General features: G+C 46.0%; 1 protein-coding gene across 3 annotated transcripts; it reads left to right on the top strand.

Moving 5' to 3' along the window:
- Window positions 1-558: 558 nt before the first annotated feature.
- Window positions 559-17858, top strand: XCR1 (X-C motif chemokine receptor 1). Of its 3 annotated transcripts, XM_045579498.1 has the most exons (3): window positions 559-892; window positions 6213-6277; window positions 16006-17858. In XM_045579498.1, the coding sequence occupies exon 3, from the start codon at window positions 16023-16025 to the stop codon at window positions 17043-17045; it is 1023 nt and encodes a 340-aa protein (XP_045435454.1). In that variant the 5' UTR covers window positions 559-892; window positions 6213-6277; window positions 16006-16022; the 3' UTR covers window positions 17046-17858. The 3 variants fall into 3 exon arrangements, with proteins under 3 accessions (XP_045435454.1, XP_036287974.1, XP_045435455.1); XM_036432081.2 differs by lacking the exons at window positions 559-892; window positions 6213-6277 and adding an exon at window positions 13665-13820; XM_045579499.1 differs by lacking the exons at window positions 559-892; window positions 6213-6277 and adding an exon at window positions 14331-14650.
- Window positions 17859-19277: the final 1419 nt, after the last annotated feature.

Genomic DNA, 19277 nt, shown 5'->3' with positions numbered 1-19277 from the left:
TAACAATGACCTTCTCATTTAGGCAGATCTTTGGAGTTTGGGGAGGGCAAATGAACTCATTTGAAGGTCAGAACCAAGGGCTAGGACACAATTCAAGCCCCATCTTTATTCAGTCCCCCTCCTGGAATTCCTGAACCTTGCCCACCTGTTTTCCTTGGAAAGAGAACTTTTACGGATAAGCAGAACTTCCCTTCAGTGAGCACCCATATGAAATAGGCCAACTTCCTAATCATCTCCACTCTGTACCTTCACATGGGGACAGCAAAGAGGGCTGGAGGCCTCTGAGCTACCAAGTTTCCTCCTTGGCCCTCCTGTGCTCCTCTGATGGTCTCAGGGCCCAGCCCCAGCAGCCCCTAGTACAGCTGTTTTTAGCAGCTGCTGTCTTGACCCTTAGCAGAAGCACCTTTGATTAATGGATTTTCTTGAAGTTATACAAACAAAACTTATGATGGCTCTGTGAGGCGAGCAGAGCAAATGTTATTAACACTATCATGGTAGCCAGACTTCAAGATGGCTCCCAATAGTTTGTACCTCCTGGTACTCACAACCTTCAACAGGTTGACTTGGGTAACAAATGGGATAGAGTTTAACTTTAGAGGCTATTTCACAATTGAGTGTGGCTTCTGTCTTGCTCTCTCAGATTGCTCACTCTGGGAAAGGCCAGCTACCATGTCAGAAGGACCCTCAAGCAACCCCATGGAGAGACTCCTGCCAATAGCCATGTGAGTGAGCTGTCAGTAAGCAGATCCTCCAGCCCCAGTCCAGCCTTCAGATGACTGGGGCCCCAGCAGACACCTTGACCCCATCTCATGAAAGATCATGGGCCAAAACTGCACAACTGAGTTGTTCCTAAATTCCTGGCCTAAGAAATAATAAGTGTTTGAGATAACAAGTGTTTATTATTTAAATCTTTATTAAATCTTTATTAAATATATGTATTAAATCATATAATCATATATATACATATATGATTTCAGAAAGGAAAGGAGAGGGAGAGAGCTAGAAACATCAATGATGAGAGAAAAACATTGTTCAGCTGCCTCCTGTATGCCCCCCACTGGTGACTGAGCCCACAACCCGGACATGTGCCCTGACTAAGAATCTAACTATGATCTCCTGGTTCATAAGCCGATGCTCAACCACTGAGCCACGCCGGCCAGGCTAAACTACTAAATTTTAAAGGAATTTTTTAAAAAGTAATAAGTAGTTACAAGTGAGAAGCTGAGGCTCAGAGACATACAGTGACTAGTCCAAAGTGGCACAGCTGGAACTGGGAAGAGCTCCCTCACCTTGCGACTGCTGACTCATACAGACAGGTTCTGTTAGCCCATGACTCAGCCATTCGGTAATTTAGGCCCAGAAAACGGAGAGATGAGGCTGCAGGCATGGAGCAGTGATGGCCCAAGCAACCCTGCCACACTCAGGCCGCAGACCCAGAGCGTGGCCGAGACCCTTGGCCCCCATTGCATGGGGCCTCCGTGACGAGGAGAAACAAGGCAGCATCTGGACCTTCTTACCTGGACAAACCCACATACACATGTTCTGGGCCTCAGCCCTGACCACTAAGAACACAACTGCTGAGCCACGATGCTGCCATCCTGCTGGGCTGTGGCACAGGTGTGTGGGGGGGGGGGGGGGGGGGATTAGGGCCTAAGAGCCCTGACGCGAATTCAGGGTCTGGCCTGGTCTCCGGTGCCCTCACTGCTGACTCAGGTGTCCTCTTTAGAGAAGTCACTCCAGTGAGGGGTGCTTTCAGTTCCCATGTGAGTCACTGGCCACATGGTAACCGGTCACCCTGCCGTAGGCTGTGCCTGTGGCCTACGTGAGCTCTCAGGGGTGACAGTGTAGGTTGGTCATGCGGTCAGAATGGGGCAAGTCTATCCGGCTGTTTCTTCATCCTTTCAGCTAAATGGGACTTATTCCAGCAAGAGCCACTATGCTCCCCCCAACCCCCTGCATAGAACTGGGTTTGGGCAGGTCAAGAGGGTGGTTTAAGACAAAGGGTAAACAGTTGCTGCTTGTCTTCAGGGTCTCAAGTTCAGCTATCGGCGCTCTGGAGGGAGCACCGGATAGAGGCCTAAAGCAGGGGCTGGGATTGGCAGCAGGCAGTGGAGAAATGCTCACAGGATGGGCATAGGATGCGGCAGGGAACAGCCCCTTGGCTGTGCAGACCTGTGGAAGGAAGCAGGGAGAGACCCAAGGTGACATTTCTTGATAAAGGACCTCAACAGCCCAGCAAAGGGTCTTATGTCCGTTACCTTGTGTGGCATTCGAGGACTTCCATGGTAGAAGAGGAAAAATCCAGGACACCTGGATTCTAATCTAAACTCTAGATTCCATCACTTTGATATCCTTGGGAAAATTGTTGGCCAATCTGGGCCTCGGTTTCTTCATGCGTCAGGTCAAGCAAATGGTATTCAGACTGGGTTCCCTGGAACCCTGGGGTTCTGCAGGCCTACCTTAGAGTTTGCCATTGGGAGGGAGCCTCTAAACCAGTGCTGTCCAATAGAAATATAAAGCGAGCCACATGTACAATTTTAAAATTTTTTAGTAGCCACATTTTTAAAAATCTAAAAACAAATAGGTAGAATTACTATTAATAGTATCTTTCAACATATAACCAATTTATTAAGTTTCTTAAGATATTTTAAATTCCACACGACATACTAATTTTTCAATATTTGGCGTATAGTTTGTGCATAAGCACAACTCAATTCGGACCAGCCACACTTCCAGCACTCAATAGCTGACCTGTGCAAAGGAGAAATCAAGGCTTTAAGAGCAGAAGACTCCCCCTGGTGGACAAAGCGGAAAGTACAGGAGAGACCAAAGGATTTAAATGAGTCTAACACCTGAAAGCATAGAAAAGACTGATGAGTTGGGGGCTCCGGTGGCTCAGTCCAGCCAGAGCGTAAAGGTAGGGGAAGGAGTGTCTCAGAGAGGTCATGAACTCATTTGGCTTCCTCCAGCATCATGGGATTTCATGACATCGAGTAAAGGTCTCAGTTCCTTGATTGAGCGTGTATAATGCGGGCATCTGTGAGGGCATCTGGGGAGAGCACGGGCCAATCAGAGACGCAGGTCACAGCCAAATTCCTGAGGGATTTGGGAGCGAGAACTGATGCAGACTCACTGCTGGGAAGCGAGGGAATGTGTCACAGGGGAATGGGGCACAGACAAGGATGTGTTGAGCAGAGAAAACATATTTGGACAATAATTCGGGCTGCAGAACAACTGGCGTCATCAAGTCAAAGGAGCCAGAGGCATTCAAGACGCAATATAGCAGCGGCGTTAGGAATAGACTCGGGAGCCAGCTTCGCTGCTTGCTGGCTGTGTGACTTACCTTCCCGGCCTCAGAGTCCTCATCTGGATAACAGAGGAGATCATAGCACCTGCCCTTGGGTCTGCTGTGTGATGAGTTGTGTTTGTGACAATAGATTCTTTCTTTCCCAATAGCATGTGTCAAATGCTGAGAACAGAAATAAGAAAGTGCCATGGCTTCCCTCTTATAATTACAGGGATTTCTTTAGAAGGACAACATTTTCTGTGAGTGCTCACACAGGATCCAGCCTCATCCCCAATGAGTTGGCATTCAAGTGCAATCACAGGACAAGTCTGTTCCACATAGAAATGGCAGTATTGTTTCAGTAGAGGGCAGTGGCCAGCCACGTATTTCTCCAGCGTCTTCAAATGGAAGCTGCCAACAAGGCCAGCTTCCTTCCTGACCTGGTGGGACTCAGGACCAGGGGGGTTCAGCCCTGGTATTAGGACTCCCTCTTTCCCAGAAAAAAATGTGGGTGTATCAGGATTCACAGTTCTCTCTTCTAACTTTGATGAATTCAATGATCTTCTCATTTAAATAATAATAATGGCTGCGGTTTGTGGAGCCGCCTCTAAGGGGCAGTCAGTGACCAACATCCCATCACGCCATTCAAGCCTGCAAGGCCTTTGTCTCCCGTTTCAAAGCTGAGGACCCAAGTGTCATCAGTGCTTGCCTAAATGACAGGATTCCCCAGAGCAATTGGTTGGCATATGAAATCTGAGCCCTGGGCGGTGGTGCCCAATCTCGCTGTGCCTGGAATCATTGGGGTGAGAAGGAGATGGGTGGGGAGGGGCGGGGGTAGGAGGGAGGAGGGGAGTGACTTTGTAAAATCCTGGCAGTGCAGGCCCACCCTCCATGTCAATCAAACTGAAACCTCCGGCTATGAGACCCAGACATCAGTGTTTTCAAACTTCCTGAGTGAGTTGGTGTGGAGCCCAGATTGAAAGCCACCCATTCAGAAGAGGTTGTTCTGGTTCCCAAACCTGACCCATCAGTCCCCAGTATCATGCCTGGAACATTTTTGCACAGAATTGAATGGAATGTTCTCACCGTGGCCTGCCGCAGTCATTGGCGGTCTGTGCCAAGAGGAATACGTATTTATGTTCTTGAAAACTCCAGCGCGTGTGCATTTAGTTTACAAAAGTGACTCTGTGCCATCAAATATCATTTGGGATGCTTTTATTATTATTATTATTCAGCTTGATGCTTTTGTTTTTAAATATATTCTTATTGATTTCAGAGAGGAAGGGAGAGGGGGAGAAAGAGAGAGAGAGAAACATCAATAATGAAAGAGAAACATTGATTGGCCCCCTCCTAAGGATCGAGCTACAACCAGGCATGTGCCCTTGACCGGAATCAAACCCGATACCCTGCAGTCTGCAGGCCGACGCGCTAGCCACTGAGCCAAACCAGCCAGGGCAGCATGATGTTTTTGTTTGAGCTAGACCCATGCAGCTGTAGTAAATGTAGTTCTGATTTCTGTTTTGTCTTCCTGCGTGTCCATGTATCAACGTTTTATGTGTCCATTCTGTAGGGACAGACACTCCAGACTTTGCAACCAACCACACTCCCCTGAGCATCTTCCCACTGTCTCCTGGTGATCCCAGCCACGTTTCTCTGGGTGTGCAGCCTAAGAGAGGAGCTGCCCAGTCAGAGGGCATGGGCAGCCTTGCATTGTCCCAGCCTGTCTTCAGGACGCTATACTGGTGATCGGCAAACTGCGGCTCTCGAGCCACATGCAAGTCTTTGGCCCCTTGAGTGTGGCTCTTCCACAAAATACCAGGTATGGGCGTGCACATACGGTGAGATTGAAACTTCGTGTCCCATGTGCAGAAGTCAGTTTTCGGCTCTCAAAAAAAATTTCAATCGTCGTACTGTTGATATTTGGCTCTGTTGACTAATGAGTTTGCTGACCACTGCGCTGTACCAATTCACACTCACATAAGATTGCCTTGAGGGGCCTCTTTTCCCAGCCTTGTCAGCCCTCAAGATGATCTGTGGTAGGTCCCCAGAAAGCAGCCAGGCCAAGAGGAGTTATGAGAGTTTTTAAGAAATTTTATGGCGCTCTCTCACAGCGGGCTGAGACCAGTGTGTGGGATGGCTGGGTTCTCTGATCTAGGGTAAAAGTATGCAACATCGGGTCAGGTTGTGGCAGCGCCCGTCAGTCAAGCGGGGGAATGGCAGGGGCCGGCACAAGTGGGTCAAGGGAATTAAGGGGGGAGAGGTCACAGATCAGTAGGCGAAGGGGGATTCCGTCTTATCTTGCTTCTGCAGGAGCCAGCCGTCTGCCCCGAGCTATGGGAAAAGGCTTCTCACAAAATATATCCCAGAAAACATGGCCAAGTAGGAGAGATTAGGAGTGTTTCGTCCTAACAATCTGACTTTCTAGTTTTTGCCAAACACATGGGTAAAAAAATGACATCCGACAGCTTTAATTTGCATACACCCAATCCTTCCAGACTTAAATTCACCGCTATTCCGTGACTTGCCTCCTGCTACCTCTGTAGTCACACCTGCCCCCGCCATCCCTAACCCCGGCAACCAAGCCTACCTACCATCTCCATGGTTTTGTCATTTCAAGAATGTTATGTAAATGACATTGCCCAGTACGTGACCTTTTGAGAGAGCTTTTTTTGGGGGGGGGGAGGCTTGGGGGGGGGTTACTAATCATAAAACCCCTCAGTAGTAGCCCATGACATGGAATTTAGCCATTCATTCGTTAAGAGACATTTTGGTTGTTTCCAGGTTGGGGCTGTTAAGAATAATTAATGTTTTTATAAACATCATGCATAGTTTTTTTGAAAACATGAATTTTTGTTTCTTTGTCATAAATGCCTACCAGTGCAATTGTGGGATCATATAGTGTGTGTTCTGGTTTTTTAGAGGACAGCCCAGAACAAGGCAAGGATGTCTCTTGTATGTTGACTCTGATGAATCTTCCAACCCATGAAAATGGTATGTTTCTCCCTTTATGTAGATGTCCTTTGGTTTATCAGCATTTTGAGGTTTCAGCATACCTGTTTTGTACACGTTTTGGTGATTTATGCATAAGTATTTCTTTCTTGGGAGAAATATTATACATGAATTGTATATTAACTTTGCTTTCCACACTTCTATTGCTGCTGCATAGAAATGCAATTGACTTTTACATGTTGCTCTTGTATCCACAGCTTTGCTTATTATTCTAGGAATCGTTTCAGTTTTTTGTTTTTGTCGTTTTTTTAAATATTCTTTGGCATTTTCTATGTAGGCCATCATGCCGTCTCCAAACAGGGACAGTTTTATTTCTTCCTTTCCAATCAGTATCCCCCCCCCCCCCCCCCGCCTGCTTATTAAGCTGTCTGGGACTTCCAGCACTAGATTGAATAAGAGTATTGATAGCTGACATCTTCACCTTGTTCTCAGTCTTAAGGGGTGCCATGTGAAGACTTGGCAGGGGGCCCAGAGCAACTCAGCTGTCTCTTGGGGGATTTCCCGGCTGTGCTGCAGGTGGAAGCTGAGTAGAGAGCGCACCAGCTTTCAAGCCACATTAAAGGGAAGCTGCGGAGAGTTCACGAAACTCCTCCTCCGGGTGCTGATGTTTATCTGAGAGTGTGGGATGGCTGAAGGCGGGATGGAAAAATAGGCTGGGATTTCTCCCTAAGCAATCTTACACGGTCTGTATGCTGTCTCATAAAGCACCCGAACAGAAGCTTAAAATGAGCACCATTTCTTTATTTCTCATAATTTTGTGTCTCAAGAACTTGAGCGGTACTCAGCTGGTGAGTGTGTGTGTGTGTGTGTGTGTGTGTGTGTGTGTGTGTGTGTGTTATCAATGGAGGTACCTTGGTGCTACCGAGTTGGTGGATGGCTTTTGGCAGAGGAGACAGGTAAGCTGGGCCCAGAAGCTCTCAGGAGGTCTTACCAGCATGGCAGCCTCATGGTGGTGGACTTCAAAAGTGGTGGTTCAACCTCAGCTGGTTTGGCTCAGTAGATAGAGCATCAGCCTATAGACTGAAGGGTCACATGTTCGATTCAGGCAAGCCCATCCCCAGCCAGGTAGGAGCAGTTCAGGAGGCAACCAATCAATGTATCTCTCTCATATTAATGTTTCCCCTCCCTCCCTTCCATTCTCTCTAAAAATCAATGGGAAAAAAATATCCTCGGATGGAGATTGAAAAAAATAATAATAATAAAAAAAGAATAGTGGTTCAGGGCTCCCAATTAGAATGTCCCAAGACATTCTGAAGGCTGCAGACTTCTTATGACCTAGAAATCCCAGGATGTCCCCTGCACTGGGTTCTATTGGTCAAGCAGATCACCAAGACCAGCTTACATTCTAGACTAATGGTCGGCAAACTGCGGCTCACGAACCACATGCAGCTCTTGAGTGTGGCTCTTCCACAAAATACCACGACCTGGGCGAGTGTATTTTTTAAAAAATATATTTTATTGATTTTTTACAGAGAGGAAGGGAGAGAGATAGAGAGCTAGAAATGCCGATGAGAGAGAAACATTGACCAGCTGCCTCCTGCACACCCCCTACCAGGGATGTGTCCGCAACCAATGTACATGCCCTGGACCGGAATCGAACCTGGGACCTTTCAGTCCGCAGACCGACGCTCTATCCGCTGAGCCAAACCAGTTTTGGCTTGGCAAGTGTTTTTTGAAGAAGTGGCGTTAGAAGAAGTTGAAGTGTAAAAATGTGGCTCTCCAAAAGAATTTCAATTGTTGTACTGTTGATATTTGGCTCTGTTGACTAACGAGTTTGCCGACCGCTGTTCTAGACAACCGTCTAACAAATAGCAACCGTGTCTGGCATCCGTGCTCAGCACATGTTGGCTGCTGGCATTATGATTGTTCAGTAAGTCATTATTGGATAAAAATGTTGTTGTAAGAAGAGCTGTGCATTGAAGAATGACACGGTGCAAAAAACCACAATCAACACAAGAGCCTGACATATTCAGGAGGGGGAAGGTTAAGCCTAGGAGGAGGAGGAGGAATGAACTGGGGGAGGGTAGCCAGGAGAGCCTTCAGGCAGAGGGACAGCGTGGGAAGGGAAGCGTGCACTGGATGGGGCAGGTTGGGAATGGATCTCCCATTGCTCTGAACTGGCATCTTCTCCACCTGCCCCGTGCTCCCATGAACGGGCTGTATCACAGGCACCCTCGCCTCCTTGCTGGTGCCAGGGGAAGGTACCAGCAGGAGTTGGGTGGGTTGGAATGGGGAGGAGAAAGAGGTTGGAGCGTGTATTCCTCTGGGTCCCTTCCAGCTACGGCTGGAAGTGACTTATTCCTCAGCCAAAGGCCAGGTCCCAGGTCTAGCAGCCTTCTCCGGGCTGTAGGTCTCACCAGCCGCTGCAGTGGCTTTCCTCTGCCCACTCTGCTAGGTGAGGGCGCTTCACCGTTGTTCCTTGTCTTCCCCACACCCTGACCCAGGGTCCCAGCTGCGTCCAGTGCACACTGAGGCTGCATGCCACTCCCCCCACACGCCCTGTGGCTCTAGCCAGTGGCTGTGTTTGGCAGGTAGCAGAACCCTTTCATTCCCGCCCGAACCAGAATTCCCACATGCTCTACTGATCTTGAGGTTTTGGTTCCAAAGGGAGACACAACAATGATTCCACTGAACTAGAAGCTGAGGCTGCCATCCAGACACGTTGGGTCCTCTTATCTCTGAATCAACTGGCAACAGAGGGATTCACTGCACAGGCTGGCATGAAACGGACCTGCCACTACACAGTAGATGTAAGAAAGAATATGTCTCAAACATGAGTGACTCCTCGGGGTGTCTCTTAGTCCTACGTGCTGAAATGCTAATGGTCCAGGTTTTAGGAATGAAGGGTTGGATCAGCAAAGAACCATGACCAACTAAAGTACTTGTGGAGGGCGCCAGAACCGGTTTGGCTCAGTGGATAAAACATTGGCCTGCAGACTGAAGAGCCCCAGGTTCGATTCCAGTCAAGGGCATGTACCTTGGTTGCAGGCACATCCCCAGTAAGGGGTGTGCAAGAAGCAGCTGATCGATGTTTCTCTCTCATCGATGTTTCTAACTCTCTATCCCTCTCTCTTCCTCTCTGTAAAAAAATCAATAAAATATACTTTAAAAAAATAAAAATAAAGTACTTGCAGAGGGCAATGAGAGTATGGAATGGGTAGTGAAAGAAGGTAGTGGTTAATACCAGTTATGACTATGTGGCCAAATGCAGAAATGTGAACCAGAACTGTGATAAGTATCTCTTCCTTATTTAGCCATGAATATGTCTATTTACGTATGTATTAAAGCAGATAAATTTGTCTTCCTTCTCTTATCCTCTAATGTAATATATAACAAATAACTGTACATTATGTATTCAAGTTACCAGATATCCAGGAAAAGAATGAATATCACCCAAGAACTTTGAAACCTGTCTAGGGAAAGGGTTAGTACATTCTCAGTTGTACCCAGATAGTGGTAGGAACAAGTATGATTTTGTTATTGTAACTGTGTGCATACTTGTTATCATAAATGTATCTATAAATATATATGTATATAGTAACTGCATATATTTATAATTTATATTATATATAAATATATGATTTGATAGTATATGTAAATACCTATTTATAAATATATCTAAATATCATATATATGCATGTAGGTATGTATGTATGTATGTGTGTGTATATATATATATATCTATATATATATATATATATATATATACATACATACATACAGGGTGGCCCAAAAAATGTATACACACTTTGAATAATTCTTAATCCCAATGGCTTAAGTCTGAAAAGAAAGAAAGATCAATTGAGCTATCAGCTATAAAGCATGTATACATTTTTGGGACACAGAGAGAGGGGGGGGGATTGCTTTTTCATCCTATTGATTCTCTTTTTCTGGTAGAATCCTGCCTAATACATACCTCAATAAAGTCGAACCAAAAAAATAAATAAATAAATCTTGGAGGCTCCAGTGCTCATGGGTAGTTGGACTTTGGCCAAGTGAAAGTGAAGGATGACCAGGTACCCTTCCCTTTTTTTACTAGAAATGGGAAATGCAAGCTACATGTTCTGTAGAAGTAAAAGTGAGAGAGAAACCAAGATGGCGGCATAGGGTAGACACCCGAATGCAGCCTACCACAACAAATTTGAATTTAGAACTGAAAAACAGGGGAGGCATTGCCCTGAAGCGCCAGACAGCTGGCTAAGAGGAGGCTCTGCCATCTGGGAAGGAGAGAGAAGGCACGCTGAACCTCAGGAACTGTGAAGGTATGGAGAACTGTGTGCGCGAAAAGGCGCTGGATTAATCCCGGTGCGGAGAGGAAGGGCCGGACCGAGATTGCTGCTGGCTTACTCCCTGCACGCAGAGAGGGCGGGCCGGGCTGAGATCGCTACTGGCTTACTCCTGGCACGGAGAGGGCGAACAGCTAACGCGGCTGGCTTTCTTGTCCGAGAGGAAAACAGAATCCCCCTATTGCTCTGATAAACGGCCCCAGACAGGGAGAGGCCAGACTGTCAGGCAGTGGGCAGAGATCTCTTGGTGGTGTGTGAAGCCAGAGGCCATTACTGCGGGTCTTGGGGAGGAGCCGAAGGGAAAACAAAGTTTGTCTGCACCAACCCGAGACTCCGCCCTACCTGTGGCTGAGCACAGAAGCTCTGCCAGAGGCTGGCTTTCTCTAAGGAGGGACTTGCAGGAATCCAAAGCTTGTCTGCGCCTTTACCAAAGAGGTGCGCGCACGCCTGCAACCAATCTTCCAAAACTCTCCACGAACAGGACTTTTCTAAGGCGAAACTGACAGGGAACCAAAGATTGTCTGTGCCACCCCGAGACCCCGCCCTATTCAAGCAGAGTACGGAAACCCTCCTAGCTGAGTCACTGCTGATCCTCACAGCCAATTGGCTTGGAGATCAACGCTTCCCAGTGATACCAACAATAAGCAAGGCTTAACAACAAGACTGCACACACAGCCCACAAAGGGCTACACCAAGACTGTCCACTGCAGGTAACTGGGAAGGCTGTGCTACTGGGCTCTACCAGAACACCTAGCACACAAAGCTATTCCATCAAATCAGGGAAACAACTAAAATGCAGACAAGAAGAAGGACACAAAGGAAGGAGATGGAGGAAAAGAAAAGATTGGACATTGAGTTCAAAACTACAGTTATAAGGTTATTCAACAATATCCTAAATAAAGGCCGATAAAATAAATGAGACCTATGAGGATATGAAAAGGGAGCAACTAGAAATAATAAGGGATCAACAAGAGATGAAGAAAACATTGTCTGAAATAAAAAATATTATACAAAGTCCTAAAAACAGACTGGAAGATCGCAAGAATCAAGACAAAGATTTAGAACACAAAGAGCCAGAGGACACTTCTCTGCAGAAGGGAGAAGATAAGAGAATCCAGAAAGTTGAAGATAGTGTAAGAAACCTCTGGGACAATTTCAAGCGAACCAACATCAGAATTATGGGGATTCCAGAAGAGAGAGAGCAAGATACCGAAAGAGTACTAGAGGAAATAGTGACAGAAAACTTCCCCCACCTGGGGAAAGAAATAGACTTACAAGTCCAGGAAGCCCGCAGAACCCCAAACAAAAGGAATCCAAGGAGGACCACACCAAGACATATCATAATTAAAATTCCAAGAGCAAAAGACAAAGAGAGAATATTAAAAGCAGCAAGAGAAAAGCAGGTAGTGACCTATAAAGGAGCACCCATAAGATTGTCAGCTGATTTCTCAACAGAAACTATGCAGGCCAGACGGGAATGGCAAGAAATATTCAAGGTGATGAATAACAAGAACCTACAGCCAAAAATAATCTACCCAGCAAAGCTATCACTCAGAATCAAAGGACAGATAAAGAGCTTCACAAATAAAAAAAAAAAGCTAAAAGAGTTCATCACCACCAAACCAGAATTATATGAATTGCTGAAGGAGGTTATTTAGGAAGAGGAAGAAGATAAAGATAAAAATTATGATCAACAAATACGTAGCTATCAACAAGTGAATCTAAAAACCAAGGGAATTTAAAAATCTGATGAACAATATTAACTGGTGAATATAATAGAATCAGAGGTATGGAAGGGGAGTGGACTGACGATTCTCAGGGAAAAGGGGAGTGGGGGTGCGGGAAGAGACTGAAGAAAAACTGTGCACCTATGGATGAGGACAACGGGGGATTGGGAAAGGACAGAGGGTGGGGTGGGAACCTGGTGAAGGGGAGCAATTGAGGGGGAGAAGAGGATCACATTTGTAATAATCTGAACAATAAAGATTTATTTAAAAATAAATAAATAAATAAATAAATAAAAATAAATAAATAAAATAAAAAATAAAAGTGAGAGTCCTCTCCACTCTATACCCCAAACTGGGGATCGGGGAACTAAGATTTCCCGTCCGAAATCAACTCACAAACGTGATGTGCACAGGCTGCAATGGGTGGGCCTGGACCCAGGCACTGTCTAGAAATAGTAAGACTGAGCGCGGGGGTACCCATTGCTCTTCCCAAGCAAGTGAACAAGCAGGAGCAGTGCTCCAAGGTCTGCTTGTGGGGAGGAGTCCCCTTCACCACTGCCCTTCAGGGGTGTCCAGCAGGAAGCTGCAGTGCCTCTCCAGGGGACCCCTTTTGGGAGGTGTCTGCAGATCTTGCAGAAGCATCTGCAAAACAGACATGAGTTTTTCTCCTCCTCATTCAACTGGACACAGGGAATTCCTCATGAGGTCACAGGTGTGTGGCTGGGCGTAAGAAGGCAGTGTAGCAAGAGCAGGGGCCGTGGGCATTTGGGTCACTCCCTCATGTAACTTACCTGTGCTTTCAGGGCCTGCTTGGTCCTGTCTTGTGTATAACACCTCCGTTCGATGATGGCTTGGTGGGCCACAGAGGTGGAAGGGCTGTTTCTATTGGCCACGGAGGGGTTCTATACCCCCAGCTTCCTTGGGATCTTCCCATACATTCCTGTCCCAATTTTCAGGATCTCTTTTTCCCAATGCCCTCACTTTAACAGAAGATACCCTGCAAGGCTGTAGATTTGGTTTGCATTATGATTTGGCCACTGCAGATTGAGAGGTGGTTTGGTTTCCAGAAATCTAGCCACAGGAGGAGGATTTCATATATATATAATAATTGATTTTCTACAGAGAGGAAGGGAGAGGGATAGAGAGCTAGAAACATCAATGAGAGAGAAACACCAACCAGCCACCTCCCGCACGCCCCCCACTGGGGATGTGCCAGCAACCAATGTACATGCCTCCGACCGGAATCGAACCTGAGACCCCCAGTCCGCAGACCAATGCTCTATCCACTGAGCCAAACCGGTTTCGGCGAGAAGGATTTCTTTAAAGACAGATATAGAAATTTTCGAGTCACTCATGCAGAACTTGAGCTGGCAATCTGAAACCCTGAGACCATCTTTGCTCACTTTCTCTAGGACAATGGAGAACCAGCAGCCAATGTCATTATTTACCTTAGATTGAGTAAGGCTTCTTAAAGTATCAAATACATGGATAGTCACCCAGAACCTTGCCTTTGTAAGTATTTGATGAAGAGCACACATTGGTAATATTTTCCATATCTCTATTGCCACATCACAACAAGATAGCAAAGTTTTTATCACCCCCAGAAGTTCCATCACGCCCCACTTCAGAGAGCACCTAGGGATACAACTTAGGAGGAGCTCTCTTGCTCCCACTCCAAGGTCCAGATGTCTTATCTGCTACAGATTCTACCAAATGAACAAAAGGACTAGTTGGCCAGAGGGGGAAGTTTGGAGTATTATACTAACAATAAAAACTTCTGTAGAAAACAAATAGAAAAGCAAGATCATTTGGGTAACTCTTTGAGGAGGCAGATACTCTCTAGATCATGATTTCATGCAAAAATAAACTGGTTGAATTTGCAAAGAGAAACTTTGGAAGTAAACACAAGAGATTAATCAAATATATATATTTGAAAATAAATAAATAAATAAATAAATAAATAAATAAATAAATAATGCATTATCCTTTCACATTCCTTCTAACTCCAAAATTACCCAAACCTACCCTTGATAGACTCCAGGTAGGAAGCCCCATGGTGGGAAGGGGAGGGATTAGTCAAGACTCCATCTCCCACCTTCCTCCAGACTACTGGGCAAAATATAAGAAGCACCATTTCTGCCTTTAGTTTCTCTGAGCAAAATATGAGAAGCACCATTTCTGCCTCAAGACGCATGGAAAGAGGTACAGGTGAGTTCCTTTTAAAGTTACATTTTCCTCTCATTTTAACAGGGATTCTTAGACTTTGGTGGCCAGCAGAACCACCTCAAAAGCTGATAAATGGGGAGATTCCTGATCCCTCCCTCCAGAGGCTAATTCCATGGGTCGGTGGATGGTGCTTGGAGTAGAATGGTCACATATAACACTTTTCTTTTCCTTATGCTAAAGAAAGTAGAGGTGATTTAACTGGTTATACGTTTGTTTGTTTGTTTGTTTGTTTGTTTTTAAGTAAAATATATTTTGTTTTAAACTAGAGGCCTGGTGCATGAAATTCGTGCATGGGGGCCGAGGGGTATCCCTCAGCCCAGCCTGTACCCTCTCCAATCTGGGATCCCTCAAGGGATGTCCAACTGCCCATTGGACATTGGACATCCCTCTCACAATTCAGGACTGCTGGCTCCCAACTGCTCACCTGCCTGTCTTCCTGATTGCCCCTAACTGCTTCTGCCTGCCAGCCTGATCACCCCCTAACCACTCCCATGCAGCCTGTTTGCCCCCAACTTCCCTCCTCTGCCAGTCTGGTCACCCCTATTTCCCTCCCCTGAAAGCTTGATCACCCCCAATTGCCCTCTTTTGCCTTCTTCTACTTCTTCCTCTTCTTAAACAATACCCTTCAGCATTTCATGTAATCCTGGTTTGGTGGTGATGAACTCCTTTATCCGACCTTCAACTCTGAATGATAGCTTTGCTGGGTAGAGTAATCTTGCTTGTAGGTTCTTGCTGTTCATCACTTTGAACATTTCTTGCCACTCCCTTCTGGCCTGCATAGTTTCTGTTGAGAAATCAGCTGACAGTCGTATGGGTACTCACTTGTAGGTAACTATTATAATTGTTTTTCTCTTACTGCTTTCAAGATTCTCTCTTTGTCTTTTGCCCCTTGGCATTTTAATTATAATGTGTCTTGGTGTGGTCCTCTTTGATTCCTCTTGTTTGGGGTTCTGTGCACTTCCTGAACTTGTAAGTCTATTTCTTCTACCAGGCAGGGAAAGTTTTTTGTCACAAACGTATAACCAGTTAAATCACCTCTACTTTCTTTAGCATAAGGAAAAGAAAAGTGTTATATGTGACTGTTCTACTCCAAGCACTATCCACCAACCCATGGAATCAGCCTCTGAAGGGAGGGATCAGGAATCTCCCCATTTATCAGCTTTTGAGGTGGTTCTGCTGGCCACCAAAGTCTAAGAATCCCTATTATTTCTTTCAATAGGCCTTCGATGTCCTGCTCTCTCTCTTTTTCTGGAACCCCAAAAATCCGGATGTTGGTGCGCTTAAAGCTGTCCCAGAGGCTCCTTACGCTATCCTCACACTTTTGGATTCTTCTTTCTTTCTGTCTCTCTGGTCGGGTGTTTTTTGTTTCCTCATATTCCAGATCTTTGGTTTAACACTTGGGGTATGTTGATCTACAGTTGAGTTTCTGTATATTCTTTATTTCAGACAGTGTTTGCTTTATTCATTTCAGATACTCTCAATGTCTAGATGGAGCCCTCAGGCATCCCAGAGACTACCACCCCTTATGATTATGATTCGCAGAGCTTTTTGTGTGACACTCAGACCTTCACCTTTGCAGCCTTCAACACCACCATCCTGTACTGCCTGGTGTTCTTCCTCAGCCTGGTGGGCAACATTCTGGTGTTGTGGGTCCTGGTGAAGTATGAGAGCCTGGAGTCCCTCACCAATGTCTTCATCCTCAACCTGTGCCTCTCAGACCTGGTGTTCTCCTTCCTGTTGCCTCTGTGGGCCTTGGTGTACCACTGGGGCTGGGTGCTGGGAGACTTCTTCTGCAAGCTCTCCAACATGATCTTCTCCATCAGCCTCTTCAGCAGCATCTTCTTCCTGACCATCATGACCATCCATCGCTACCTGTCCGTGGTGAGCCCCCTCTCATCCCTGAGAGTCTACACCCTCCAATGCCGCGTGTTGGTGACCACAGCTGTGTGGGCAGTCAGCATCCTGTCCTCCATCCCTGATGCCATCTTCCACAAAGTGTTTCATGATCCAGAATCTCCATCAGGATTTTCAAGATGTGATTATTCAGAAGTCAAGTGGTACCTGGCCTCAGTCTACCAGCACATTGTCTTCTTTCTGCTCTCCATGGGGATTATCCTGTTCTGCTACGTGGAGATTCTCAGGACTCTGTTCCGCTCTCGGTCTCGGTCCAAACGGCACCACCGGACAGTCAGGCTCATCCTCACCATTGTGCTGGCACACTTCATCAGCTGGGCTCCCTACAACCTGGTCCTTTTCCTACAGACACTGTTGAAACTTAATATCATTCAGAGCTGCCAGGTCTCCCGGCAGCTGGATTATGCCATGCTCATCTGCCGTGATTTTGCCTTCTGCCACTGCTGTGTCAACCCAGTGCTCTATGTCTTTGTCGGGGTCAAGTTCCGCAGACACCTCAAAAGTCTGCTCCAACACTTTGGGCTCTGCCAGTCATTACCTTCCCCATCACCTCACTCCCACAGTGCTCTCCCCTATGAGGGCGCCTCCTTCTATTGAAAGGGAGTTTGGTGCTGCAGGTTGAGATGGACAGAAGACATGGAGTGGGAGCAAAGAGAAGTGGTACAAGAAAGAGCATTGCAGAAGGCATAACACTGGGGATGCTACAGCTGCAGGGGTGGGAGGTGAAAGAAATGCGTTACCCCAGGAGGTCCTACTGCAGAAAAGGGACTCCCTGCCTGGAAAGTTTATATTGCCATCAAGAAAAAGATTTCTTGGATCCTGAGTTTATTATTCATTCCTTCATTTATTCCTTCATTTATTCATTCATGGGTTCATTATCATTGCTTAGTTCAGAAGGTTCTAAGACATGAAATTTTCCCAGACCATACAGACCTGGTCCCAATCTATGAATCTGATTCAGCTCTGGATGATTGGGGCCTTTGGAAAATCTCCCCAGCTGATTCTGACATGTACCCTATTAAGAAACATTGGGTACAACTCCTTGAAAATGGGGATTCCAGAATCTTCCACAGTTCATTGAGCGGGACTTTGCAGAGTCACTGTGGCACGCAATACATGTTTATTGAGTAAAGTAACTACTAATACAGCCCTCAGCTGGAGCCTGCAGAGCTTATAAAGCATTTGCCCCTTCAGTTCCAGCTATCATTTCAATACTCTAGTTGCCATTAGGAGGCCAGCCTTGGAGGACATTGACCTTGCTGCAAAGAGCGAAGGTCTAATTTTAAGAACTGGTCAGTAACACCTGCTGGAGAAGGCTGGGTAGTGCACCAGCTAACCAATAGGTGGGGCCATCACCCACCACCTATGGAAGAAATAGCCCCCCACCTAAGAAAGGAGATGAGATGGTTTCAGAGTAAGTGGATAAAGAGCCTCTCTTTTTGTTGTATGTGTGTGTGTGTGTGTGTGTTTTTTTCTACTTCCATTTCTCTTCCTGACTCTTGCTTATATTACACCTTCCAATCAACTCCAGGTACCATTCATAGGCTTTCCATGGCTTCTTCTCCGCAGCACACCAGCCCAGGCATCACCTGGTTTGTTGAATTCTCGTGGCTTTCATTTGTGAAAGCTGCCTCTGATGGGACAAAGAAGCCCACAAGCATGGAAAGCCCAGTAGAAAAGAACCCCCAAAGTAAACTGGCTAAGCAGTCTCTTGGGATTTGAACCCTGGACCCAAACCGCAAATCCAAGCTCTTTACTCACTCACTGTGACCTTGGATCTCTCAGAGCCTCAGTGTCCTCATTTGTAAAATGGTATCAACAACACAAAGACAGGTTCTACTCAGACCATGGAGGTGCACATGAGGTTATGTGTATAAAGTACTTGCTTTGTAAATCATTCGGCCTCGACTGATATGAATTACTATTGCAATCATCTAATAAAAACAGGAAAAAAATCATTGTATCATATGCACAAATAAATCTCTACCCAAAATCATTACATAAGATTCCTAAAAGTTCTCTTCTTATTGGAGGGATGGCGGTGGGGGTGGGGAAGCTGGGTTAGGATTGGGGTGAAGGGAGGGACACAGAAGGGTTGGAGATAAAGTGTGAAATAAATCCTGTGTGAATCAGGATGGTGGAAAATTGGCTCCATTTAGGCCTTAGGCAAAATTGTCCGAGGCCAAGTCTGTCATGAATGTTCCCTGGCTCAGTTTTTTGTCCGTATCTCTCCTCTGGCCTGACACCCAAGTCTCTGTCTCCAAGTCCAGGGCTTTTTCCTATCTCTTAATCCAGTGTTTTTCAACCTTTTTTGGGCAAAGGCACACTTGTTTCATGAAAAAAATCACGAGGCACACCACCATTAGAAAATGTTAAAAAATTTAACTCTGTGCCTATATTGACTATATATAAAGTAATTCTCTTGAATAGGAATCAAATAAACACAAAGAAAGTATTTTATAATTACTTTATTATGAAATATTAAGTAAACAAAATAGTGAAAAATTATAAAATTCTTGTCTTGTCTGCACCTACGGCACACCAGGCAACATCTGTGCCGCGGAACAGCGGTTGAAAAACGCTGTCTTAATCCAACTGTGTCTGAACTCAAGTGTATTCTGCACTTACAACACATGCCCAATTCAACTCAAACTCGCCACATTTCAAATTCTCAAAAAGTCACACATGGGCGGGGCTGCTTTCCAGAAGGATCCCAACATCGGTGGTTGCTGTGCGTCCTCAGAGATGGAAAAAGGTTAACCTACAGCCAGAGGCAAATAGGAGTTGCCAGCCTCAGCGCTGCGGAGCATGCTGGGAGTTGTAGTCTGA

Source organism: Pipistrellus kuhlii, unplaced genomic scaffold (genome assembly GCF_014108245.1).
Source record: "Pipistrellus kuhlii isolate mPipKuh1 unplaced genomic scaffold, mPipKuh1.p scaffold_m20_p_11, whole genome shotgun sequence".
NCBI lineage: Eukaryota > Metazoa > Chordata > Mammalia > Chiroptera > Vespertilionidae > Pipistrellus > Pipistrellus kuhlii.
Note: the sequence above shows the minus strand (reverse complement) of the source record. Positions and strands in the feature narration are given on the sequence as shown.